At 43.6% G+C, this 27916-nt stretch overlaps 1 protein-coding gene across 11 annotated transcripts in view; it reads left to right on the forward strand.

The window, feature by feature from the left end:
- The window catches only part of RIMS2 (regulating synaptic membrane exocytosis 2), a 638194-nt gene that overhangs the window by 94844 nt on the left and 515434 nt on the right, over positions 1 to 27916 (forward strand). For all 11 annotated transcript variants that reach the window (XM_040432551.1, XM_040432553.1, XM_040432561.1 and 8 more), the window contains one exon: positions 25371 to 25581. In XM_040432551.1, the coding sequence (XP_040288485.1) occupies positions 25371 to 25581 (211 nt within the window). The remainder of the gene's footprint in view (positions 1 to 25370; positions 25582 to 27916) is intronic.

Genomic DNA, 27916 nt, shown 5'->3' on the forward strand with positions numbered 1-27916 from the left:
TCCATTCGTCTCTATGGGAGTTGTGGAAATAATAAATAGTGTGGCTGTGGCCCCAGTGCAATATATGTAACAGGTCCCCAACCTCATACTTGCCAACTTTTAATATCCAACCCCACGCCCCCTTTCTTATACCACTCCACGTCCACATTTGCAATGTGTCACACCCCCACAATGCTCATTTAGGCAACCATAGACTATTAAAGTTCATGGTGGGCTGCTTCCTGGAAACATAGGTCATCAATACTGTACTCCTGGAAAAACCCCTAAAAGACTCATCCCTTAAATTAAAATTAATTAAGTAAAAAAGAAAAACGGATACCACTGACCCAAGCACGCCCTTCGCTCTGATCATCCCCTCCCCACCACTTCAACTACGATGTCATATTTTTGTCTGCATCAGCGATATGCTCGTATACTGCGTATGACTGCTGCAGCCAGTCACTGACCTCAGCAGTATTGGCACTGAGGCCAATGATTGGCTGTAGCAGTCACATGTGGGGCGACGTGCTGCTGCTGTCATGTAAAAGAAAGCAGATGGGAGAACAGCAGCGCTGAGGGGGTTTGAGACGGTGAGTAATTATTCTAATTGAACGACCCCTTTAAAGTAGAAATCCTTGATCAAATGATCCTCTGATGTGTCATGAATAGATAAATGAAGATCGCATTGGAGAAGTCTGGGATCCCAGATTTAGAACTGACTTCTAAAACATCCGGTCTCGGTCCAGCACGGAAACCCTTTTGACGCTGCTTAGAGATTTCTGTTGCTGAAAATCAAGTACAACGTTCTAAGCAGATTGGGGCAGATTTACTAATCCTGGCTTCTAAACATGCACCAAATGTATCAAAGTGGTCCATGCTGGATCCTTAGATACACCTTCCATCCTTAGACACTTTTGTCTGACTTTTACACCACCTATTGGTTGGGCCAAATTTTGGTGCATGTTGGCGCACCATTGGCCACGCCCCTTTATGCTAAACCACCCCTTTCCCGAATAATCCACACCCTATGTGTCTAAAACACATAATAATTGTGGTGCATAGCATGTATTCTATTTTTTATTTATTTTATTTTTAGCACTAATGAAGCCCAAATTCTGGCACATTTAGGCGACTTCCACACTAGTGTTTTTGCTGGATCCGGCAGGGTTCAGCAAAAACGCTTCTGTTACTGATAATACAACCGTCTGCATCCGTTATGAACGGATCCAGTTGTATTATCTCTATTATAGCCAAGCCGTTTCCTATTGTGTCAGAGAAAACGGATCCCTCCCCATTGACTTGCATTGAGGGTCATCCGTCTTGCTCTGCATCCCAGGACGGAAAGCAAAGCACAGCATGCTGCGGTTTGCTCTCCGGTATGAGAACGGAACGGAATGCATTTTGGAGCACTCCGTTCTGTTAAGTTACGTTTTGTCCCCGTTGACAATGAATGGGGACGAAACTTAAGTGTTTTTTTTCCGGTATTGAGACCCTATGACGGATCTCAATACCGGAAAATATTAACGCTAGTGGGAAAGTAGCCCTATCTTAGTAAATACGCCCCCCTCTCATTTCAGTGATCTGAATGGACGTTTTGTTTGGAATGCAGACTAGTAGAAATCTCTGAGCAGCGCCAAAGAGGTTTCATCTCCCTTTTGTTCTGGGCATCAATGATAGGATAGGATAGGATTGTCCCAAATTTTTAAAGACAGTTTTGCCAAATATGGCTTCTCCTAGCCGGAAAATGGGTAGGGCTTATGCAGACCCCACCTAAAAGTGGGTGTTCTGGGATGTTCTCAGTGGACGGGGTATAAAAACTTCAAATTATCCAACTCAGCCTTTGGTAAGTATGCACATCAACCAATGAAAATAGAAGTGCTGTCGACAGATGACAACTGCCTGGGGACGAATGATCGTATTTCTGATCATTCATCCTCGTACTAAAGGTAATTGACACATGTAAATGCAGATAATTAGCGTCGATCGGCACTTGATACCAGGCAGCCTATCTGCCCATGTTGAAGGATCCTAAGCTGCCTATAGACAGATATTTCTAGTCTAGTTAGGTACTGTAGTTGTAACTAACATCTAGTACTGTATATATTATAAATATATATATATATATATATATATATATATACAGTACAGACCAAAAGTTTGGACACACCTTCTCATTCAAAGAGTTTTCTTTATTTTCATGACTATGAAGGCATCAAAACTATGAATTAACACATGTGGAATTATATACATAACAAACAAGTGTGAAACAACTGAAAATATGTCATATTCTAGGTTCTTCAAAGTAGCCACCTTTTGCTTTGATTACTGCTTTGCACACTCTTGGCATTCTCTTGATGAGCTTCAAGAGGTAGTCCCCTGAAATGGTCTTCCAACAGTCTTGAAGGAGTTCCCAGAGATGCTTAGCACTTGTTGGCCCTTTTGCCTTCACTCTGCGGTCCAGCTCACCCCAAACCATCTCGATTGGGTTCAGGTCCGGTGACTGTGGAGGCCAGGTCATCTGGCGCAGTACCCCATCACTCTCCTTCATGGTCAAATAGCCCTTACTTTCAAAGTTTTCCCAATTTTTCGGCTGACTGACTGACCTTCATTTCTTAAAGTAATGATGGCCACTCGTTTTTCTTTACTTAGCTGCTTTTTTCTTGCCATAATACAAATTCTAACAGTCTATTCAGTGGGACTATCAGCTGTGTATCCACCTGACTTCTCCTCAACGCAACTGATGGTCCCAACCCCATTTATAAGGCAAGAAATCCCACTTATTAAACCTGACAGGGCACACCTGTGAAGTGAAAACCATTTCAGGGGACTACCTCTTGAAGCTCATCAAGAGAATGCCAAGAGTGTGCAAAGCAGTAATCAAAGCAAAAGGTGGCTACTTTGAAGAACCTAGAATATGACATATTTTCAGTTGTTTCACACTTGTTTGTTATGTATATAATTCCACATGTGTTAATTCATAGTTTTGATGCCTTCAGTGTGAATCTACAATTTTCATAGTCATGAAAATAAAGAAAACTCTTTGAATGATAAGGTGTGTCCAAACTTTTGGTCTGTACTGTATGTATTTATAATAATTCTATAATTATAATAATAATAATAATAATTATAATCTAATACTGTGTAAATTGAAAATAAATGTAGGAGCATAAACCTTTCAAATCCAGTGTGCAGCCGAAATCACCATCAAAGGGCACCAATAATTGTGTCCCATCCCCGGGACTGTTGTGCCATTCACTTCTGCGTTAATAACTGATCCCGAGGTTCAGCAAGCACAAAATCAAATCCAACCACAAAATAGAAATAGTCATTTACACAAAATCTAATATAACGAACCTTCTTCAAACCAGATCTGAGAAACACACCAGAGAGAGCACACAATAAAAGCCCAACGCTATTTGGATGTAATTAATAATTTAATAAGTCGGCATATACATAAATGTCAACACAAAGCAATTCCACCGAAACCTCACAAAAGGCTGATGGGTGGGAGGCCGGGGGAAGTAAATTCCGTGTAATAAAGACCTATCATTAACTGAATGGAATATCACATATACTGTAGAATGAGTCCACGTTACAGGTCGTTAGGAATCATGCACACAGTCATATTACGGCTCTGTACACCCTCTGAGCTGTAGCATAGAACCTGTAGAACAAGGAACTGCTGTCGGGTGAAGGTCTGTAAGGGTAAGCCACACCTGTCGGGTACAATGCAGATTCTTGCCATGATTAAGGATGACGTGCGGTTGTCAGAACTGCATTGGTTTTGAATTCGCACTTAATTCGATTATTCCGTTTTAGGGCTCATTCAGACGTCCGCATTCATTCCGCAATTTTGCGGAACGGGTGCGGACCCATTCATTTGAATGCTCTCCACATCCGTAGTTCCGTTCCGCAGCCCCACAAAAAATATAGAACATGTCCTATCTTTTGCAGAGTGGAGGCACGGACCCGGGAAGCCCACGGAAGGGCTTCTGTGTGTTTCCGTGGGCTTCCGATCTGTGCCTCCGCACCGAAAAATATGTTTGATGTTGTCATCGTCACTATTTGTGTTAAATGGGTAATGTAAATAATGCAAATCAGACATCACATAGTACATGCCAATCTCTTTCTAACAAAGCTAGAACCAGCCCTGGACCTCACATGGATCCAGAGATCTCCACATTCATTGCTCCAATTCCCCTGCTAGGTATAGCTTAAGCTGACAGCTCAGTGGGCGTGACTTTTCTCAGGGGCGTGTCCTTCTGCTACAGCCAGTGCGAATTGAAAGATGGAACTGAGCATGTGCGTCCACCTCTGTAAGGTGGACAGTGAAATTGGAAAAAGAACAAACAGCAGATAGATTTCCGTGCACAACTCAGTAGCTATAATTAATTTTTACTGACATGCAATTTCAAAAGGTAGATGTGATTTTTCGTGGGAAAATCCCTTTAAGTTTTTAGATAACGGCCACTGGGATATCAGTTTTAGGCACAAAATGGCTCTTTATACACCTAGGGGGCAGTAGTGGGCAGTTACGGGCAGGAAGCTTTTATCACCTGCTGTCATTACATCTGTGTGTCGCATGTGTGTTTGCATGTTTTTGTGCTAATACTTGTCAAATCTGCTTTTACTCACAGATAAAAATGCAGCCTTTCTGTAAATGTTGTTTCTTTCATTGCTTTTGTCCTTTTTCCCCCCTGAAATAAACCAGCTGGACGGACAGTGTCTGGCCTGCAAAGCCTCAGTCCAGAGGACTGCACTGCCACAATGTGAATATTGTCGGTTTAGAAAGGGGCAACCGCTGTTGATGCCTTTTTGTCGTACCTAGTATTGATTTCAATACCTTTGCCCCACGCAGCGGTAACGGAGAATAGACAAGTCCGATCTGAAGACTCTCCCAGAAAACGAGGCTTTTCACAGGCTCCATTCAAAATCAAGTAGACTAAGTCAGCCGAATCTGGTGCTGAGCTGTCTTCATCAGTCCTATAAACTTTGAATCGGTTATCCCATGATTGATATAAAAAAATGAAGATCGGACATCATATAGTACATGACAATCTCTTTCTAACAAAGCTAGAACCAGCCCTGGACCTCACATGGATCCAGAGATCTCCACATTCATTGCTCTGCTAGATTTACCGTATATCAAGCTGGCAGCTCAGGGGCGTGTCTTTTCTGCTGCAGCTCAGCGGGCGTGTCTCAGCTCTCCCTATCACAGCTCAGGGGGCGTGTCTCAGCTCTCCCTATCACAGCTCAGGGGGCGTGTCTCAGCTCTCCCTATCACAGCTTAGGGGGCGTGTCTTAGCTCTCCCTATCACAGCTCAGGAGGCGTATCTCAGCTCTCCCCATCACAGCTCAGGGGGCGTGTCTCAGCTCTCCCTATCACAGCTCAGGGGGTGTGCTCTTTCTCAGAGGGAGTGTCCTTTTTGCTGCAGCTCTCACCCTGTAACTGCTACTGCTTCTAACAGAAGATATGGCTGGTGGCGGTTGAAGATTTAAACTGAGCGTGTGCGACCACCTCAGTAAGGTGGACGAAACAATAAAATAAAGAATAAACAGCAGGTGGCGCTATACAGACACATTTTATTGAATAACTCGGTGGCTATACTAAATTCTTAATTACATGCAATTACAAAAGTATTCAGATCCAGGGTCTGGTTTGAAAAATATAGAATATGCTTTGTAACAAGGTAGCCATGTTTTTTTTTGTTTTATTTTTTATATTAATTAAAATGATAAGTGCCTCTTTTGGCTTCCTACTCTCCTTTATATTTATGGATATTCATTACTATGCTGAAAATGGCTAGCACATCATGCAGATGTGTAGAATAGGGGCATGAAGGATAATGTGCAAATGGTGCCTGGGATTTGCTGGTTTATATCTGCTCAGATTATCAGATATGCATTGGCGTGCAGCTGACTGCTCTATATAATAGGATACCCTGCGTGACATTGGAGGTCGCTGATATTAATTACGGTACAGTGCGGAATAATAATAATAATGAAATGCATTTGAATTCTTTACACCAGATTTGGATAGCCATGCTCCTTCTACATCTAAAACTTAATCTTGCTGGACCAAATCAGATATCTGCAAAATCCCATTTCCTGTGTATTGATTTCTGTGCGCTGCATGCAACGGATCTGCAGTGCCAGGGAAAACAAAAGCAATCAGTGTCACAGGTCGAATCGCGAGAAAATCAATGCGTCTCCATCTCAAATAATCGACAATATTAAACACAACATCATTGTACAAATGAGCGGTGCCATTTACACCCCTCATAGCCGGGGAACACCGCGAATAGCAGCTGACACGGAATAGAAATATGCTGCACGTAATGTGAACCCATCAAGTCCATTCAGTAAGGGCACGGGCTCATTGTAATGCAAGTTATCAATAGCGCCTGCACCTTACGGGGCCCCTCGTCTCGTTAGTCAATAATTTGCCTCGTTCCTGGGTATTTTATTGGCAGGGCAGGTCTCAAGGACTCTTAAGGCACCGCTGACTTGATTGGATATAGCAGTCCCAAACTTAACCTCTTCAGGACACATGACGTACCGGTACGTCATCTATGGTTCCGATCACCGCCGCCCAGCGGGCGGTGATCGGAACCCGGTGCCTGCTCAAATCATTGAGCAGGCACCTAGGCTAAATGCGCCGGGGGGTCCTGTGACCCCCCCATGTCGGCAATCGCAGAAAACCGCAGGTCAATTTAGACCTGCAGTTTTCTGCGTTTCCGGGTTATTCGGGTCTCTGGATAACCCGATAACCCGAAACAGGATGGTGATCGGTGGTGTGATTTTACCCCACCAATCACCATCCTGCGATCCTGAGAGGTGATGGTGACATCACCTCTCAGGATCGCCTCTGATTGGTTGGTGGGCGGGCCGGCGGGAGATTCAAATGTTGCCAGCGCTCCTCTCCTCCTCCTTTTGTGTCCCGGAGCCGGAGGAGAGAGGAGCTGCCTGCACGTCGTGATCTGTGCCAGCATCACCCCATCTGTGCCCACCAGGACCCGATCTGTGCCCCAGCACCCCCCATCTGATTAGCAGGTACTTAGGGAAAGTATAGGGAAAGGTTGGGCTAGGCAGGGATAATAAAGGGAAAGTTAGTTTGAAAAAAACTTTTATTGCATCACCCTAAGTAGGGTGTCTGGGGTCCACAGCACAGCTGTGGGACCCTAGACCCCCCGGGGTGCTGCCGCTTGCTCCCCTATGGCCCGCCGGACGTTCTCGGCCGAGGAGGCATACGCCCAGCTTGCCTCCGACTCCGAGAGTCCCAGTGAGGACGAGGATGACCCCACTTTCCTGTTGTCATCCGCGTCCTCCTCATCATCTAGCGATGATGATGAGCCCCCAAGGCGGCGGAGACGCCACCAGACGGAGCAAGGGGACCGCCATGTTAGGGACCCTGTGGCCCACCCTAGTACGAGCAGCTCTGGGACCAGTTAAATCCACCAGAGCTCCCTGCCGGTGAACTTGTCTGGTGTACCCCAGAACGATATGAGCCCGCGATTCCTGATTTTGTGGGCCAATCAGGAATCCAGATTTCCACAGTGGGCTTCACTGAATATTACTTTTTTAGTCATTTTTTTCTGTGACCCACTAGTAAATCTGATGGTGGAGCAGACGAACCTGTACGCCCAACAGTTCGTTGCTCAACACCCGGGCTCCTTTTTGGCTAGGCCCGGTGGCTGGACGCCGGTCAGTGCAGCCGAGATGAGGACATTTTGGGGCCTCGTGCTGCATATGGGCCTGTATAACACCAAAGGAGAAAAAGGCTAGCACAAATAGCAATGAATATAAACTTTATTATAGTCTCACAAAGAGACAGAGAATCCAATAAAATACAATAAAAGACAATACAATGGTGAATGGAGAACACACAGGATAAAAATGGGACACTACTAAGCAATCCACATATCAGTACTGGCAAGGACATGTAAGTACAGCATAGTATGTAAATAACCCAAGATAGGTATATAGTATATAGATCCAGCCAGGGCCGTCAGAACAGTATTAGAATCAAATACAATACATGAATGTATAAAGTGCAGAGTACATAGATAATATATACTGAACTGTTACTGAAGAGCCATAGAATAGATACCTGAGTGGTGAACCAGAGAGCCCCGACGCACGTTTCGCGTAAGCTTTCTTCACACTCCCCCCTGAGGAAGCTTACGCGAAACGTGCGTCGGGGCTCTCTGGTTCACCACTGCTATTTGTGCTAGCCTTTTTCTCCTTTGGTGTTATATTTCGTGTGCAGGCTTAGCACGGGTACTCACGGTTGTGAGTCATTTACTATTGGTGTATATGCATATGGGCCTGGTCAAGAAACCCAGTGTCAGGCATTATTGGAGTGGGGACATCCTCTACCAGGCCCCACTTTACAGTACAGCCATGACACGCTCCCGGTTTGAGGCCATCCGGAAATGTCTGTATTATTCAGATAATGCAGCATGTCCCCCCCGAGGTGATCCTGCCCATGACCGTCTGTATAAGATACGGCCGGTCATCGATCACTTTGGGGCCAAATTTGTACAGGCCTATGTACCTGGAAGGGGGGTCGCGGTTGATGAGTCTCTCTCATTGCGTTCAAGGGGAGACTCATTTTCCGCCAGTATGTTCCCTCAAAGCGGGCGAGGTATGGCATGAAGCTATACAAACTTTGTGAGAGTACCTCAGGGTACACTTCCAAGTTTTGTGTGTACGAGGGGCGAGATTCCCGTATTCAACCCCCAGAATGTCCCACCACTCTGGGTGTTAGCGGGAAACTTGTGTGGGACCTTATGTACTCACTGCTAGATAAGGGTTACCACCTTTTACGTGGATAACTTTTATACTAGTATCCCCTTGTTCCAGTTCCCTTGCCGCCATATCCACGTCCGCTTGTGGGACCGTGTGGAAAAATCAACGGGCCTCCCTGCCCTCCCCCTCCAGGTACCTATGCCCAGGGGTGAGACCCGTGCCCTTACCACTGGAAACCTGTTGCTGGTCAGGTATAAGGACAAGAGGGATGTCCTTATGCTGTCCACAATTCATGGTAACGGCATCACCCCTGTCCCTGTGCGAGGTACCGTTGCAACGGTCCTCAAGCCCGATTGTATCGTCGCCTACAATCGGTATATGGAAGGAGTTGATCTCTCTGATCAAGTCCTCAAGCCATATAATGCCATGCGCAAAACCCGGGCATGGTACAAAAAAGTTGCGGTCTACTTGGTACAGGTTGCCATGTACAACTCTTTTGTGCTATCCGGGAGCGCTGGCAACACAGGGACATTCCTCCAGTTCTATGAGGCAGTCCTCATGGCCCTGATCTTTTCGGACCGGGAAAGAGCAGGCCGGAGTACCTCGGGAACTGGAGGCGCCCGGATCGTCCCTGGCCAACACTTTCCAGGTGTGGTCCCCCATACTGGAAAGAAGGGACGAACCCAAAAAAGGTGCAGAGTGTGTCACAGGAGGGGGATACGGAAGGACACCACTACTCAATGTGACACGTGCCCTGATCATCCGGGCCTCTGCGTTATTGGTTGCTTCAGGGAGTACCACACTTCCATGGAGTACTAAATTTATATTCCAATTTAGCCACTGACATCGGATAAAAAAAATGGTTCTCAGACTTGAGACACCCAAAAAAATTGTAAAAACTAAAATAATTTATTAAAAGTATACAAATTAGGTATCTCAGCGTCAGTAATAATCTCCTCTATAAAAATTCCCCATGACCCAACCCCCAAGATTAACACGGTCAAAAAAAAACGCTGCAAAAAAAGATTTTTTTTGTCACCTTCCATAACAAAAAGTTTAATAGCAAGCGATCAAAAAGTCACATAGCCCCCAAAATAGTGCCAATAAAACCGTCCTCTCATCCCGCAAAAAATCAGCCCCCACATAAGATAATCGGAAAAAAAAAAAAAATCTTAGGCCCCTTTCAGACGGGCGAGTTTTCCGCGTGAGTGCAATGCGTGAGTTGAACGCATTGCACCCGCACTGAATACCGACCCATTCATTTCTATGGGGCTGTTCACATGAGCGGTGATTTTCACGCATCACTTGTGCGTTGCGTGAAAATCGCAGCATGCTCTATATTGTGCGTTTTTCACGCAACGCAGGCCCCATAGAAGGGAATGGGGTTGCGTGAAAATCGCAAGCATCCGCAAGCAAGTGCGGATGCGGTGCGATTTTCACGCATGGTTGCTAGGTGACAGTCTATTCACTATTATTTTCCCTTATAACATGGTTATAAGGGAAAATAATAGCATTCTGAATACAGAATGCTTAGTAGGTGATCAATTGAGGGTTAAAAAAAATATATATAATTAACTCACCTTCTCCTCTTGTTCGCGTAGTTCCTGGTCTCTTCTTTACTTCTTTAATGATGAGCTGTGGGCTAAAGGACCTTTGGTGACGTCAGATCACATGCTCCAATCACATGGTACATCACCGTGGTGATGGACCATGTGATTGGAGCATGTGATCTGACGTCACCACAGGTCCTAGCCGGTATTTTAATCTTTTAAGAAGTAAAGAAGAGACCGGGAACTACGCGAACAAGAGGAGAAGGTGAGTTAATTTTTTTATTTTTTTTAACCCTCAATTGATCACCTACTAAGCATTCTGTATTCAGAATGCTATTATTTTCCCTTATAACCATGTTATAAGGGAAAATAATAACATCTACACAACACCTAACCCAAGCCCGAACTTCTGTGAAGAAGTTCGGGTTTGGGTACCAAACATGCGTGATTTTTCTCACGCGAGTGCAAAACGCATTACAATGTTTTGCACTCGCGCGGAAAAATTGCGGGTGTTCCCGCAACGCACTCGCACATTTTCCCGCAACGCCCGTGTGAAAGAGGCCTTAGACTTTAGAGATAAAAATTTTTTTTTTGGCACCTTCCATAACAAAAAGTTTAATAGCAAGTGATCAAAAAGTCATAGCCCCCAAAATAGTGCCAATAAAACCGTTCTCTCATCCCGCAAAAAAATCTGCCCCCACATAAGATAATCGGCAAAAAAAAATAATAAAAAATGACTCTTAGACTTTAGAGATACCAAAAAAATTTTTTGGTATCAAAAAGGATAATATAGTCTAAAACCTAAATAATTGTAAAAAAAAGTAGACTTATTAGGTATCGCCGCGTCCGTAAGAATCTCCTCTATAAAAATACCCCATGACCTAACCCCCCAGATTAACACGGTCAAAATTTTCTTTTTATAACGGTGCCAAAACCGCTATTTGTGGCACTTTTCCATTTCAATCCGTTTTTTCCGGTAACAAAGCAAGGGTTAACAACCAAACAAAACTTAATATTTATTACCCTGATACTGCAGTTTACAGAAACGCCACATTTGTGGTCGTAAACTGCTGTATCAGTAAAAGGGAGGCCGCAAAAGCAAAGGACCGACATGGTTTCTGGAAGGCCGTTTTTCATGGCCTTTTTATTGACACCATGTCCCATTTGAAGCCCCCCTGATGCCCCCCTAGAGTAAAAACTCCCTAAAAGTGACCCCATCTAAGAAACTACACCCCTCAAGGTATTCAAAACTGATTTTACAAACTTTATTAACCCTTTAGGTGTTCCTCAACAGTTAATGGCAAATGGAGATGAAATTTCTGAATTTCAATTTTTGGTAACCTTGCCTCACAAAAATGTAATATAGAGCAACAAAAAATCATATGTACCCTAAAAATAGTCCCAAAAAAAAACGCCACCTTATTCCGTAGTTTCCAAAATGGGGTCACTTTTAGGGAGTTTCTACTCCAGGGGGGTTGAAACAGGACACGGTGTAAATAAACCGGTCCATTATAATCAGCCCTCCAAAAACCACACAGCGCTCCTTAGACTCTACGCCCCGCTGTGTGCCCATACAGTAGTTTACGACCACATATGGGGTGTTTCTGTAAACGGCAGTCAGGGCAATAAAGATACAGTCTTGTTTGGCTGTTAACCCTTGCTTTGTTAGTGGAAAAAATGGGTTAAAATGGAAAATTTGGCCAAAAAATTAAATTTTCAAATTTCATCCCCATTTGCCAATAACTCTTGTGCAACACCTAAAGGGTTAACGACGTTTGTAAAATCAGTTTTGAATACCTTGAGGGGTGTAGTTTCTTAGATGGGGTCACTTTTAGGGAGTTTCTCCTCTAGGGGTGCATCAGGGGCGTTGAAACAGGACACGGTGTAAATAAACCGGTCCATTAAAACCAGCCCTCCGAAAACCACACGGCGCTCTGTTCCCTCTACGCCCTACTGTGTGGCCGTACAGTAGTGTACGACCACATATGGGGTGTTTCTGTAAACGGCAGAGTCAGGGCAATAAAGATACAGTCTTGTTTGGCTGTTAACCCTTGCTTTGTTAGTGGAAAAAATGGGTTAAAATTGAAAATTTGGCAAAAAAATGAAATTCTCAAATTTCATCCCCATTTGCCAATAACTCTTGTGCAACACCTAAAGGGTTAACGAAGTTAAAATCAGTTTTGAATACCTTGAGGGGTGTAGTTTCTAGAATGGGGTCATTTTTGGGTGGTTTCTATTATGTAAGCCTCGCAAAGTGACTTCAGACCTGTACTGGTCCCTAAAAATGGGGTTTTTGAAAATTTCTGAAAAATTTCAAGATTTGCTTCTAAACTTCTAAGCCTTGTAACATCCCCAAAAAATTAAATATCATTCCCAAAATGATCCAAACATGAAGTAGACATATGGGGAATGTAAAGTATTAACTATTTTGGGAGGTATTACTATGTATTATAGAAGTAGAGAAATTGAAACTTGGAAATTTGCAATTTTTTTTAATGTATTTGGTATTTTTTTTACTTAATTTTACCAGTGTCATGAAGTACAATATGTGACGAAAAAACAATCTCAGAACGGCCTGGATAAGTCAAAGTGTTTTAAAGTTATCACCACTTAAAGTGACACTGGTCAGATTTGCAAAAAATGGCCTGGTCCTTAAGGTGAAATAAGGCTGTGTCAATCTAGGCAGGAGATTTAGACTAATTTGCATAAAAATTGCTGGAAGGAACTCCTTTGCTGCAGAGGACATGACATTTTACATGGAACCAACCAGGGCTGGCATACCTGAGAAGATGCCAAGACAACTGGGCTTGGAAGGCTGATGGCATTCTGGAAGAACTGATCTTCTCAAACTGAGGGTGGGGTGCACTGCGCTGATCGAAGTCTACAATTAGCCATGTAATACATGGTTCTAATACAGAGTGCTACGCTTTACAGTGGCCCTTCATTCTGGCTGATAGAAGGGGGTACACAGTTAGGGACAACCCCTCTATGATGTCTACATAGTTTAAGGAAGCATATGGGCAGGTTGTTCTGCTTCTTTAAAGCTACGGCAGAAATTTTGCACTAGTGTCTTGTGGGTGGCATGCAAATCTCATCTACTTCAAGGAGCTTATGGACAGACATGATGCGGCAAGTGGCCAACACCATAGAAGACCGCCATACTGGCGTGTCAAAGACTTTGTAGCTTTCACTGTTCCAAGCAATGTTCCATGACTCGGGATCCCTAAAGTGGTTGTCCAGGATTTTACTATTGATGGCCTATCCTCAGGAAAGGCCATCCATATCTGATTGGCAGGGATCTGACAGCCTGCGCCCTGTTCCCCAGTATTGTCGGCACCGGAACTTCAAAGCTTCCTCCATTATCTTCAAAGCAGTTTTGTCCACTACACATGGATGACGCTGTGTAGCTCTGGTGCTGACTGCAGAACAGCTGAGGACAGGCCATCAGTAGTAAAATCCTGGAATACCCCTTTAATCCCACCAGTCGCTGATCCTGAGCACCATCTATATCGGGCTTGTGCGTGTTAACTGCAAATGATACCATAAGAGAGATCCGAGTGTCTCCTGCAGGATCCTTGGGCGTCATGACTCTGTCAGAGCTCAGGCGTGGTTAAATTTTGGCCCCTTAGGCCTCGTTCACATCTCCATTTTTGATGGACGTGTGCTATCCGTATTTTCCACGGACATCACACGTACCGATTGATTTAAATGTGTTTGACACAAATCAGTGGTTTTCCACTGACCGCGGGTCAGTGGAAAAATCAGAGACATACACTACATTGGACCAGAATGCAGACACACACTTTCATTGAAGTCTAGGGATCCATCTTCTGTCACGGACCTTAGATAGGAGATTCTCTGGAAATTGTCGGCAGAGCCGTGTCCTTGGAATACGGATGACACACAGAGGGCAAAAATAACACACGGACCAAACACAGATCCTTCACAGATGACACACGGATGGATTTTCCACGGAAATGTAAACGGGGCCAAAGGCACATGGACTGCAAAACGGATATGGTCGTGTGCATGAGGTCTTAGGCCTCTTTCACACGGGCGTTGCAGGAAAATGTGCGGGTGCGTTGCGGGAACATGCACGAGTGCAAAACATTGTAATGCGTTTTGCACGCGCGTGAGAAAAATAGGCATGTTTGGTACCCAAACCCGAACTTCACAGAAGTTCGGGCTTGGGATCGGTGTTCTGTAGATTGTATTATTTCCCTTATAACATGGTTATAAGGGAAAATAATAGCATTCTGAATACAGAATGTATAGTACAGCATGGACGGGTTAAAAAAATAAATAAAAAATTAACTCACCTTAATCCACTTGATCGCGCAGCCCGGCATCTCTTCTGTCCATCTTAGCTGTGTGCAGGAAAAGGACCTGTGGTGACGTCACTCTGGTCATCACATGGTCCGTCACATGATCTTTTACCATGGTGATGGATCATGTGATGACTGGAGTGACGTTACCACAGGTCCTGTTCCTACAATCAGCAAAGAAGGAGACAGAAGGAGATGCCGGCTGCGCGATCAAGTGGATTAAGGTGAGTTAAATGATTTATTTATTTATTTTTAACCCCTCCAGCGCTATTGTACTAAGCATTCTGTATTCAGAATGCTGTTATTTTCCCTTATAACCATGTTATAAGGGGAAATAATAATGATCGGGTCCCCATCCCGATCGTCTCCTAGCAACCGTGCGTGAAAATCGCACCGCATCCGCACTTGCTTGCGGATGCTCGCGATTTTCACACAACCCCATTCATTTCTATGGGGCCTGCGATTTTCACGCAACGCACAAGTGATGCGTGAAAATCACTGCTTGTGTGCACAGCCCCATAGAAATGAATGGGTCGGAATTCAGTGCGGTTGCAATGCGTTCAACTCGCGCATCGCATCCGCGCGGAATACTCGCCCGTGTGAAAGGGACCTTAGGCTGGGGTTACACAGCTGGCTTACCCCCGACACCCGTCTCACGACCACAAGTTCACTGTGTAGCACTGCAGCCATTGAACTGAATGGGCTTGCGGTGCTGGTCATGGCCGTGGCAACTTACGAGTTGCGGTCCAATCCTACTTATTACCACGACTTTCTATCTTTTAATTATAATTACGTCGTCGTACTGGTAAAACACTTTCTGGTTTATCCTTCCCTTACCTTTTACAATGTATAGCACGCTGCCTGTTTTAATACAGGCTCCTAAAAATAGCGACTTCCCAAGCTGGCTGTTAAGTACATCGAAATATGATTACACCGAGGAAGATCCTCGCTACAGGGATAGCGTTTCTGACAAGTCACTCAAATTACTTTAATTGCATGAGCCATCAAAGTACAACATGCTGCCTTGACACAATGTTCTGCACCCGTCAGATGACTCCCATCCGAAGGACCGTAGGCAGCAGACGCAGGGGTCATTTTTATTTTTGTGTGGTTTTTTTTTCTCTTTCTTTGTTTTTTTGGCGTGAGCGTGTGTCCTTCTTGCTTCGTAACTGGAGACCTCGTGACATCACTATTTTGAGATTAGGATAAGTTCAGTCTGCAGGGTGTACAACATTTATGAAGACAGTACATTATTTAGGCCGTTGTATCCTTTTACTGTTGTGATGCTGCTGTTTCGTAACCTTGTGGCTTTCCTTTTTAATAAGATAAAAAAAAAAAAGGGGGGCCTAGAAGGATAAGTGTCTGTTGTCACACACGAGGCTGGTTGTTCGGCCTGATTAGACTACAGCCACGGTTTGCCACATCGCTTGTTACGAATAAGTGCTAACGCCGGCAGAGGTGAGAGCAGGCGGCGTCCTCTGCCCGGAACGTGCTCCGGGGAATCGGTGGTTGTCTGTACCTGTAAGCAGGGTGGCTCCAGGTTTATAAGGACCCTTGGACGATGGAGTCCACAAGCGTAAATCGATAATGGTAGCTGATTTTTCTTTTGGTGTTTTTTATTTTACATAAATATATTTTCCTGTCGTTTCTACCAAAGAGGCAGCAAAGTATGTAACGTAATCTTTTTACTGAAGTAAACTTGGTTGCTTTACCTGTTGAGATGACCAGAAGAATTTTCGTAGCCATATCAGCCGTAATAAAAAAAAAAAAAGTAAAGTTTTTTTTTTAATAGGTCATTAGTATCTGATTGGTGGAGGTCCGACACCCGGGGCCCTGGCCGATCAGCTGTTTGGGCAGTGGGGGCTTGCAGTACCGCCACAGCCTTCTTGCAGCTTTGTCACCTTCATCAGCCACATGCCCTAGACTAAGGATGGGCAAACTGCGGCTCTCCAGCTGTTGTAAAACTACAAATCCCATCATTCCCACTCTGCCTACAGCTATAAGCCTACAGCAGGGCATGATGGGATTTGTAGTTTTAAAACAGCTGGAGGGCCGAGTTTGCCCCCCTTCCCTGGCCTAGACGCAGCTCAGTCCCATTGAAGTGAATGGGGCTGGGCTGCAATACCAAGCACAACCACTGTACAATGCGTGGCGCTGTGCTTGGTGAGCTGAGAGAAGGCCGTGGTGCAAATGCATGCATCGGTGCCGCCTCAAACAACCGATTGGCGGGGGTCCCAGTTGTTGGACCTCTACCGATCAGATACTGATGACCTAGTTCAAAAATACTGCAAAACCCTTTTAATTTTACATTAGCAACTGTATTATTCCCCGTTTTATTTTTTTTTGCTAGATGACCTTTTAGTTTTTTAGGTGCTATTTTTGCCATAAACATAAGTAAACACTTCTTTTTTTTTATTTTTTTTTTATTTATTTTTTTATTAAAGAGGAGTTTTGAAATTAACAACCTGTCTTTAGAATATCAGATTGGAGCAGCTCTGACGCTTGGTAAACAGATAAGATCATTGAAGGGGCAGCGACGCTCCAGCAAGGACCACGTTCCCTTCATTTTATACCCGGCAGCTGCCTCTGTGCCCCGGTATTACAGCTCAACCCCATTCATCTGATAGGGATAAGCTAACACCAGACTCAGGAGCTCCTAGATGTATGGAGCTGTGCCCCGTAAACAATGAAGGGGCCGATCACTGATACATCCCATTATAGTCAATGCTGGCACTTTCCGGCTATGCTGGATCCGGAGAACTCAGATTTCTTGGACTCATGTCTGAAAGTAGCCTTAGGGTAGGTCATCAGTTACTGATGTAGCAATCCTCATCTTGATTCTTAATCCTTAAAGGGGTTGTCCCACGAAAAATATTCTACAGTTTTCAAACCAGCACCTAGATCTGAATACTTTTGCAATTGCATGTCATTTAAAAATGTTGTATAGCCACTGAGTTATTCAATAAAATCTATCTGTATAGCGCCACCTGCTGTTTGTTTGTTTTTCTTATCACTGAGATGGCTGCACATGCTCAGTTCCTTCTTTCAGTGTGATGATCACTAATTTTAGTTTTTACATCAATTATGGGAATAATGGAAAAAAAACTTTTAATTGACTTTTTCTATGGATTTCAATGGCTTTTGTGCTGTGATATCAGAAAGAGACACGGTGAGACATGATATTGTGGTAAACCCTTTAACTTTTATTATTGGTTAAATTCAGAAAAAGTTAATGTATTTTTTGTGTTTTTTGCACCATTATTTTTTTAGTAACGTTACCAAACAAAAGTGCATTTTACTTTTCACCTTGTGTTTTGTTTTTTATCTATATTGGACTGGGATATAAGAATAGTTCTGTATATACCAGCACATTATGTCCGAGCAGAATATTTCTTGAGATGCGTACTCGGAACGGAACAAGCAGAGAGCAGCAGTCCCCCCCCCCCCCCCTCCCCACCTCTCCGCTGGGCTCCAGCATCTGTCTGACCTTCAAATTTAAAGATATGATATTAAAGATATGATATTATTTTCTAAATAAATTGTTGAATGAAATTTATTTAACATACTTTTGGTTTCTATTTCCTACCATTTCAAAATTTCAGCTTGCTGTTACATTGAGAGGCTGAAAACCAGTTCTGGCCTAAGGAAGAACCACGTGGCTGAAGGCTACATGGTGGCCTGATTAGCACAGCAGTATGGTGTCTGATAGGATATGGCATGGGGTTTTGCCACAGTCACGTGGTACGGCACTTGCAGACCTGTTCGGGCAAGTTATTACAACTCCACACCACTGGGCGGTTATATAGAGCCATGTGCTATTGACGTGCAGCAATGAGGCCTTACATTTCTAAACAATTTGCTGCAATTTTCATCCAGTGCAGACCATATAGACCACTGGTGCCCAACCATTTTTCGTCTGAGGGCCGCACTAGACTTGGTATAAATTTTGTGGGCCGGAACCAGGTAGCTTTGCCAGAAAGAAATGCAAACGCTGTCAGGGGGCACGTGTGAGCATTACTACTGTGAAGAGGGCACATATCTGGCATAACTACTGTGAGGGGGCACATATCAGGGTATAATTACTGTGAGGAGGGCACATATCAGGGCATAACTACTGTGAAGAGGGCACATATCAGGGCATAACTACTGTGAGGGGGCACATATCTGGGCATAACTACTGTGAGGAGGCACATATCTGGGCATAACTACTGTGAGAGTGCATGTGTGAGCATTACATCTGTGAAGAGGGCACATATCTTGGCATTACTGTGAGGGGGCATGTGATGTATACATGTGTGTAATGTATGTAGTGCAGTATGTGATTATCAAACACTGCACTACATACATTACAAACATGTATACATCACATACTGCACCTTCTTCTGCAGGTCTACTGTGATGTCTGGTCTTTAGGCTTCAGTCAGATCCTCCACCGCCATGCTTGCGCCGTGTGCCCGACACCACCAGGAGCTGGCCCCTCCTGCTTTCATCTCCCGCCGGCTTCTTCTACAGCAGGGCGCTCTATCGCTCCAGTGCCCACCCAATCTTACCAATCAGGGGCGTAGCTAGAAATGACTGGGCCCCATAGCAAAAAAATTTATGGGCCACCCCTCCCGTATCTCCCACCCCCACATACCTATCAGACCTCCCACCCCTTCCAGAGCTCCCACCCAAACACCCCAACATCCCCACACCCCTCCCTAGATCCCCCCTAAGTGTCATCCACAGATCCCCCCTCAGTGTCATCCACAGATCCCCCCTCAGTGTCATCCACAGATCCCCCCTCAGTGTCATCCACAGATCCCCCCTCAGTGTCATCCACAGATCCCCCCTCAGTGTCATCCACAGATCCCCCCTCAGTGTCATCCACAGATCCCCCCTCAGTGTCATCCACAGATCCCCCCTCAGTGTCATCCACAGATCCCCCTCAGTGTCATCCACAGATCCCCCCTCAGTGTCATCCACAGATCCCCCCTCAGTGTCATCCACAGATCCCCCCTCAGTGTCATCCACAGATCCCCCCTCAGTGTCATCCACAGATCCCCCCTCAGTGTCATCCACAGATCCCCCCTCAGTGTCATCCACAGATCCCCCCTCTGTGTCATCCACAGATCCCCCCTCTGTGTCATCCACAGATCCCCCCCTCAGTGTCATCCACAGATCCCCCCCCTCAGTGTCATCCACAGATCCCCCCCCTCAGTGTCATCCACAGATCCCCCCCCTCAGTGTCATCCACAGATCCCCCCCTCAGTGTCATCCACAGATCCCCCCCCTCAGTGTCATCCACAGACCCCCCCCCTCAGTGTCATCCACAGATCCCCCCCCCTCAGTGTCATCCACAGATCCCCCCCCCCTCAGTGTCATCCACAGATACCCCCCTCAGTGTCATCCACAGATATCCTCCCCACCCAGAGCCGCTTCCTAGCTAATTTATTCACTGCACTTGCCTCTGTATAATTGAAGAGAAGCGCCGTAATCTCGCACAGGCGCACTGGCAGAGGCCAGGAAGACTGTGCATGCGCACTTCGGTGCAGGCGCTTCTCTTCAATTTCACAGAGGCACGTGCAGTGAATAAATTAGCTAGGAGGCGGCGCTGGGCGGGGAGATTGCAGGCACAGGCAGCATCGCTTTGCTGCCTGTGCCGTTCGCAGCACGCCCTGCGCTGTTACTGCGCGGGCCGCATGACATAGCTTCGCGGGCCGCAGGTTGGGCATCACTGATATAGACAGCTTGGACTCCAGACTGATACATTTTACGCTGATACATTGTAGTAAACTATTAGAACAGGAGAAACTTGTACTGGTGATAAGGTCTCATGCACACGGCTGTATTGTTGGTCCACGACCGATCCACGTTTGTGTGTGTGTCTCGCAAATGGCAGAATATATTGTTTTCTTGTTCGTTTTACAATACAAACAATAGGATCCTACAGAAAATATCCATTCTCGTATATTTCTAGACCTATACAGCAGTAATTGGTGGGATCTTTTGTTCTTGGGCGTCTTTAGCCCCTCGGCCGATCATTTCTGTGCTCAGAGAAACTTCAGCTGCCGTTCTAACCTTTAAGAGGGTGTCTGGACCCGGTCCCTTTAAATGACCATCTGTATAAACCTAATCTAATCTCTTTTAAGGTTGTATGTTATTCACTAGAAGGAAGTGGATGTAATAGCGCCGTAAGTGTCAATTATACATCAAACACCACGTAGGACGCCTCATATTAATTGTGACCTTTTCCCTGGGGAGTAAAGTGATAGATTATTTAGTGAGTAGGCTTTTGACTGTGAATCAGTCAGGGAAAGACAGAGAAAGTGCAAAGTAATGGAGGAAGGCGAGGTGTGCCGCTCTGCATGTCCAGATGTGGGTAACTGCATTGTGGGGTGGGGGGTATGTATATGGTGGCGGCTGTAGATAAAGAAAAGGGCTAATTCATTCCAAAAAGGAGCTTGCATATAGCGGGTAATACAGTCACCAATCCTATGACTTGGCTGCATACAGTGCCTTGAAAAAGTGCCTTTCACATTACACCAAGAAACTTAAATGCATTTTATTGAGTTTTTATGTGATAGACCAACACAAAGTATGTGTGAAGTGAAAAGAAAATGATACATGGTTTTCAAAAATTTTGTATAAATAAAAATCTGCAAAGTTTGTCATGCATTTATATTCAGCCCTCTGTACTCTGATACCCCTAAATAAAATCCACTCTGAGCAATTGCCTTCAGAAGTCATTGAATTAGTAAATAGAGTCCACCTGTGTGGAACATGAGTGATCAAACAGCCTCATGAAAACCAAGGAACACACCAGACAGGTCAGGGAGAAAGTTGTGGAGAAGTGTAAAGCAGGGTTAGGTTATAAAAAAAAATATATCCCAAGCTCTTAACATCTCATGGAGCATTGTTCAATCCATCATCTGAAACTGCAAACCTACCAAGACATGGCCATCCACCTAAACTGACAGCCCAGGCAAAGGGAGCACTGATTAGAGAAGCAGTCAAGAGGCCCATGGTCAGTCTGGAGGAGCTGCAGAGATCCACAGCTCGTGTGAGAGAATCTGTCCACAGGACAACTATTAGTCGTGTACTCCACAAATCTGGGCTTTATGTGAGAGTGGCAAGAAGAAAGTAATTTTTAAAGGCAAGCCATAAGATGTCCTGTTTGCAGTTTGTCACAAGCCATGTAGGGGACATAGCAAATATGTGGAAGAAGGTGCTCTGGTCAGATGAGACCAAAGTTGAACTTTTTGACTTAAATGGAAAACGCTATGTGTGGTGGAAAACAAACATTGCACATCATCCTGGCAGCATCATGCTGTGGGGATGCATTTCTTCATCAGGGACAGGGAAGCTGGTCAGAGTTGATGGGAAGATTGATGGAGCTAAATATGGGGCAATCCTGGAGGAAAAACTGCTGCAAAAGACCTAAAACTGGGGTGGAGGTTCACCTTCCAGCAGGGCAATGAACCTACACATCCAGCCAGAGCTACAATAGAATGGTTTAGATCAAAGCATAGTAGTGTGTTAGAATGACCTAGTCAAAGTCCAGACTTAAATCCCATTGAGAATCTGGGGCAAGACTTGAAAATTCCTGTTCACAGACGCTCTCCATCCAATCTGACTGAGCTTGAGCTATTTTGCAAGAAAGAATGGGCAAAAATGTCAGCCTCTAGATGTGCAAAGCTGGTAGATACATACCCCAAAAGACTTGCAGCTGTAATTTCAGCAACAGGTGGTCCTACAAAGTATTGACGCAAAGGGGCTGAGCAGTGACGTAAATAGAGAAGTAAGGGCCCCATAGCAGGGATCAAACCAGGCCCCCCACACAGGACAGAAGGGTTTACACCTACACCCTTTTCAATGACCATTTTTCCACTGCCTCATTTGCTAAAAGTTGTTCCTTTTAGAGGGTAAAGTCCTGACCAAACTTTCACCTCCCGTAGAAGAGGAGATGATCCCAACTAAGACTGGGCCCCCTCTTGCCCCGGGCCCCATAGCAGTCGTATGGTCTGCCACTATGGTAGTTACACCCCTGGGGCTGAGTACAAATGCACGCCACACTTTCCAGATTTTTATTTATGAAAAATTTTGCTTGCATACTTGCTACTTTGTGTTAACATGAATTTTTTTTTAAAAAGTTCGAGGGGTATGAATACTTTTTCAAGGCACTGTACACGTCTAATGTCTATAGAAACAATTCATTGAAATGCGAGTAATATCTTACCTTTTTCTCAATTAACTTGAGTTAATTTACCAAATTCCAAAAAAAAATAATAATAATTGGGCAAGGAGGGGACATGTCATAAAATAGTTAAAGAGTCATTATATACCTGTTAAAAGGGGGCATTACAGGATTCGGAGATTGACGACTTGTCCACAGGAAAGGTCATCAATATCTAATTGATGGGAGTCCGACTTCCTACAAACCGCAATGGTCAACTGTTTGAAGGGACCGCCATGCTGGGATGAGTGCTGCGGCCTCTTCGTAGTATACAAAGCACGGCGCCATCCATTCTATAGTGGTTGTGCTTGGTATTGCAGCTCATTCCCATTCACTTGAATGAAAGGCCAGGTGACTGATGGATGTGATTTCACAAGCTGATCGGAAGTGGTACTGTAAGTCGGACCCCCACAATCAGATATTGATGACTTATCCACAGGACGGGTCATCAATATTTAAGTCCCAGACAATCCCTTTAAATCCTGTGCCATGCTAGCTCCACCACTCCAGGTGTCCCCACTAGACTTTTTTTTCGGGGGGCTGCAACGATGTGTTCATTTTTTCCCCCCAGTTTTTTTTCTCTTCCAGAAATGGGGCCACCTTCATCCTTGGGCTGTGCCAAGTACTGCAGCTCAGTCCTATTAGACTACGTTCACACTAGCGTTTCTATTTTCTGGTACTGAAATCCGTCATAGGGTCTCAATACCGGAGAAAAACGCTTCCGTTTTGCCCCCATTCATTGTCAATCGGGACAAAATGCATTCCAAAATGCATTCCGTTCCGTTTGGTTGCATTCCCATACAGCAAACCGCAGCTTTCCGTCCTGGGATGCGGAGCAAAACGGATCCGGCATGACCCACAATGCAAGTAATTGGGGACGGATCTGTTTTCTCAGACACAATAGAAAACGAATCCGTCCCCCATTTACTTTCAATGGAGTTCATGATGGATCCGTCTTGGCAATGTTACAGATAACACAACCGGATCCGTTCATAGCGGATGCAGACGGTTGTATTATCAGTAACGGAAGCGTTTTTGCTGAACCCTGCCCGATCCAGCAAAAACGTAACTGTGAAAGTAGCCTTAGGCTAGGTCTACACGACGACATTTGTCGCACGACAATAAGTCGCAACATTTGTCGCGTGACATTTTGTTGCACCAATGTCGCGCGACAATTTTTATAATGGCAGTCTATGGTGTCGCACTGCAACATGCAACATGCTGCGACTGCAACGCGACAGTCACAGAAAAATCCATCTCGAATGGATTTTCTGCGACTGTTGCGTTGCAGTTGCAGCATGTTGCATGTTGCAGTGCGACACCATAGACTGCCATTATAAAAATTGTCGCGCGACATTGGTGCAACAAAATGTCGCGCGACAAATGTCGTCGTGTAGACCTAGCCTTAGACAGTAGTACAATGTAGCATAGTCAGTTTCACATAGGTTTGTTTGACAGTGTCATGGATATGACATTTGTCTCATTTTTCCATAAAAAAAAATAAAAGATGTTTCCCTATGAGACTATTTTACAGATTATTCATAGACATAGAAAATTGAGTGATTTTGTAAGTACCTTGTACGAATCCTGAGGTACAGTCAGTATTATGATGCGGAGCTGAATTTACCATTCTCCTGGGCCTGGAGCTGAAATCTGCTGGCGTTGCCTAGTAATTCTGTTTTTGATCTGTTGATTTGCATTCTGGGGGTGTCATCCTTGTACTGGAAACTATGTAGCTCAACTACACAAGCTTGCTGATGGTTTCCAGTAAATACCAGCAAAACTGGATCGTAATACGGAGAATGTAATGTTTTACTCAACTTTTCATGTAGAAATATTGGAACCGATTTGCTAATCCTGTCTTATAGTTATGTATATAAATAATAAATATATTATTACATTATAAAATATAATATAAAACAAAAATTACATTTTTAAAAATGATAAAATAAATAAAAATAAATTATAAAAATTATTAAAATAAAAATTATTCAATATTATAAATAATTTATATATTAATATTTTGACAACATAACCTTAGACAGACGCTCTAAAGAGGCATCAAATGTATACTGTTGTCGCATCTTAAGCCACACCCTATTTCCACTGAAATACGCCCCTTTCCACTAAGCCACACCCTCATTGCATTATGAAAACCCATTCTGTGGATTATTCTCTTTGGTACACTTGCTTCATAAACCGGTCTAAAATGTGAAGCAACATTATGTGCCAAAGTGCGCCAACTTTTGGCCCATTATCCAACATTTTGGCAAGTTGTATGTATAGACTGTAAGATCAAAATCAGCAAACCAATAGAGGTGACTGGTAATAGCAGCATAACTATACATCGTGTCATTTTTATTAAATGACTTATAGTTAGTGGTTTGTTTTATCGGGGCATGCACTTTATTCCAGCTTTTATTGTCAGTTCTCTGACTCGAGCAGTCTTGCACCGTCATATAGTTACCAAGCATTTTTATCTGTCATTATCTGCTTATCTGCGGAGTTGTTAATCAGTTTTCTTCATATCTCTCTTTTTCTTCCCGGCAGGAAATTGCACCAGCAGTTTGAAGTATACAAAGAGCAAGTGAAAAAGATGGGTGAAGAAGCTCAGCAGCAGCAAGAGCAGAAGGCTGATGCCCCCACTTGCGGGATCTGCCACAAAACTAAATTTGCAGATGGCTGCGGCCATAACTGTTCATATTGCCAAACTAAATTCTGCGCACGTTGCGGAGGTAGAGTGTCATTGCGCTCAAGCAAGGTAAGCCGTCTGGAAAGTGTGTAGGGCTATCTATCTATCTATCTATAATCCCAGAAAATCCATGGCACATCTATCTATCTATCTATCTATTAATCTATCTATCTATCTATCTATCTATCTATCTATTATCTATCTATTATCTATCTATTATCTATTATCTATTATCTATCTATCTATCTATCTATCTATCTATCTATCTATCTATCTATCTATCTATCTATCTCATATCTATCTATCTATCTCTATCTATTATCTATCTATCTATCTATCTATCTATCTCATATCTATCTATCTATCTCATATCTATCTATCTCTATCTAATCTATTATCTATCTATCTATCTATCTATCTCATATCTATCTATCTATCTATCTATCTCATATCTATCTATCTATCTATCTATCTATCTCATATCTATCTATCTATCTATCTATCTATCTATCCATCTATCTCATATCTATCTATCTATCTATCCATCTATCTCATATCTATCTATCTCATATCTATCTATCTATCTATCTATCTATCTATCTATCCATCTCATATCTATCTATTATCTATCTATCTCATATCTATCTATCTATCTATCTATCTATCTATCCATCTCATATCTATCTATTATCTATCTATCTCATATCTATCTATCTATCTATCTATCTATCTATCTATCTATCTATCTATCTATCTATCTATCTATCTATCTATCTCTATCTATCTCTATCTATCTATCTCATATCTATCTATCTATCTATCTATCTATCTATCTCATATCTATCTATCTATCTATCTCATATCTATCTATCTATCTATCTATCTATCTCATATCTATCTATCTATCTATCTATCTATCTATCTATCTATCTATCTATCTATCTATCTATCAATGCATATTTTACACAAGAAGTGGAGTAGCTTTTTAACACCCTGCATTATCTTGTACTGATCCTTTATTGCAGGGATGCCAAACCTGTGGCCCTCCAGTTGTTGCAAAACTACAACTCCCAGCATGCCCTGATAGCTGTAGGCTCTCCAGGCATGATGGTAGTTGTAGTTTTGCAACAGCTGGAGGGCCACAGTTTGGGCATCCCTGCTCTATTGTACTCCAGAGCTGCGCTCACAGTGGAACCAGTGTAAAGATTAAAAAAGCTTGTTGTCCACAATATTGCAAACAGCTTATCAGAGATCCCATTATGGCGTGGAACAGTTAGTTATTCTGAATACAGATATTGAAGTAGTAAAGCATGCTCGGAGATTTCAGCTCTGAAGTCTACAGGGTGGGCTATTTATATGGATACACCTTAATAAAATGGGAATGGTTGGTGATATTAACTTCCTGTTTGTGGCACATTAGTATATGTGAGGGGGAAACTTTTCAAGATGGGTGGTGACCATGGCGGCCATTTTGAAGTCGGACATTTTGAATCCAACTTTTGTTTTTTCAATAGGAAGAGGGTCATGTGACACATCAAACTTATTGGGAATTTCACAAGAAAAACAATGGTGTGCTTGGTTTTAACGTAACTTTATTCTTTCATGAGTTATTTACAAGTTTCTGACCACTTATAAAATGTGTTCAATGTGCTGCCCATTGTGTTGGATTGTCAATGCAACCCTCTTCTCCCACTCTTCACACACTGATAGCAACACCGCAGGAGAAATGCTAGCACAGGCTTCCAGTATCCGTAGTTTCAGGTGCTGCACATCTCGTATCATCACAGCATAGACAATTGCCTTCAGAAGATACGAGATGTGCAGCACCTGAAACTACGGATACCGGAAGCCTGTGCTAGCATTTCTCCTGCGGTGTTGCTATCAGTGTGTGAAGAGTGGGAGAAGAGGGTTGCATTGACAATCCAACACAATGGGCAGCACATTGAACAAATTTTATAAGTGGTCAGAAACTTGTAAATAACTCATGAAAGAATAAAGTTACGTTAAAACCAAGCACACCATTGTTTTTCTTGTGAAATTCCCAATAAGTTTGATGTGTCACATGACCCTCTTCCTATTGAAAAAACAAAAGTTAGATTCAAAATGGCCGACTTCAAAATGGCCGCCATGGTCACCACCCATCTTGAAAAGTTTCCCCCCTCACATATACTAATGTGCCACAAACAGGAAGTTAATATCACCATCCATTCCCATTTTATTAAGGTGTATCCATATAAATGGCCCACCCTGTATATAGTGAATCATGCCCCAGACTATACCACAGCCCGTGCCTCAGGATCTGAACAAGATATGTTATGCAATCTGTTTATAAAGTTACTCTATATTTTATTTAAATTATTTCTTTATGTGAACTGTAACATTGTGTCCAAATCTAAACTAATAC

The sequence above is a fragment of the Bufo bufo genome, chromosome 5 (genome assembly GCF_905171765.1).
Source record: "Bufo bufo chromosome 5, aBufBuf1.1, whole genome shotgun sequence".
Taxonomy (NCBI): domain Eukaryota; kingdom Metazoa; phylum Chordata; class Amphibia; order Anura; family Bufonidae; genus Bufo; species Bufo bufo.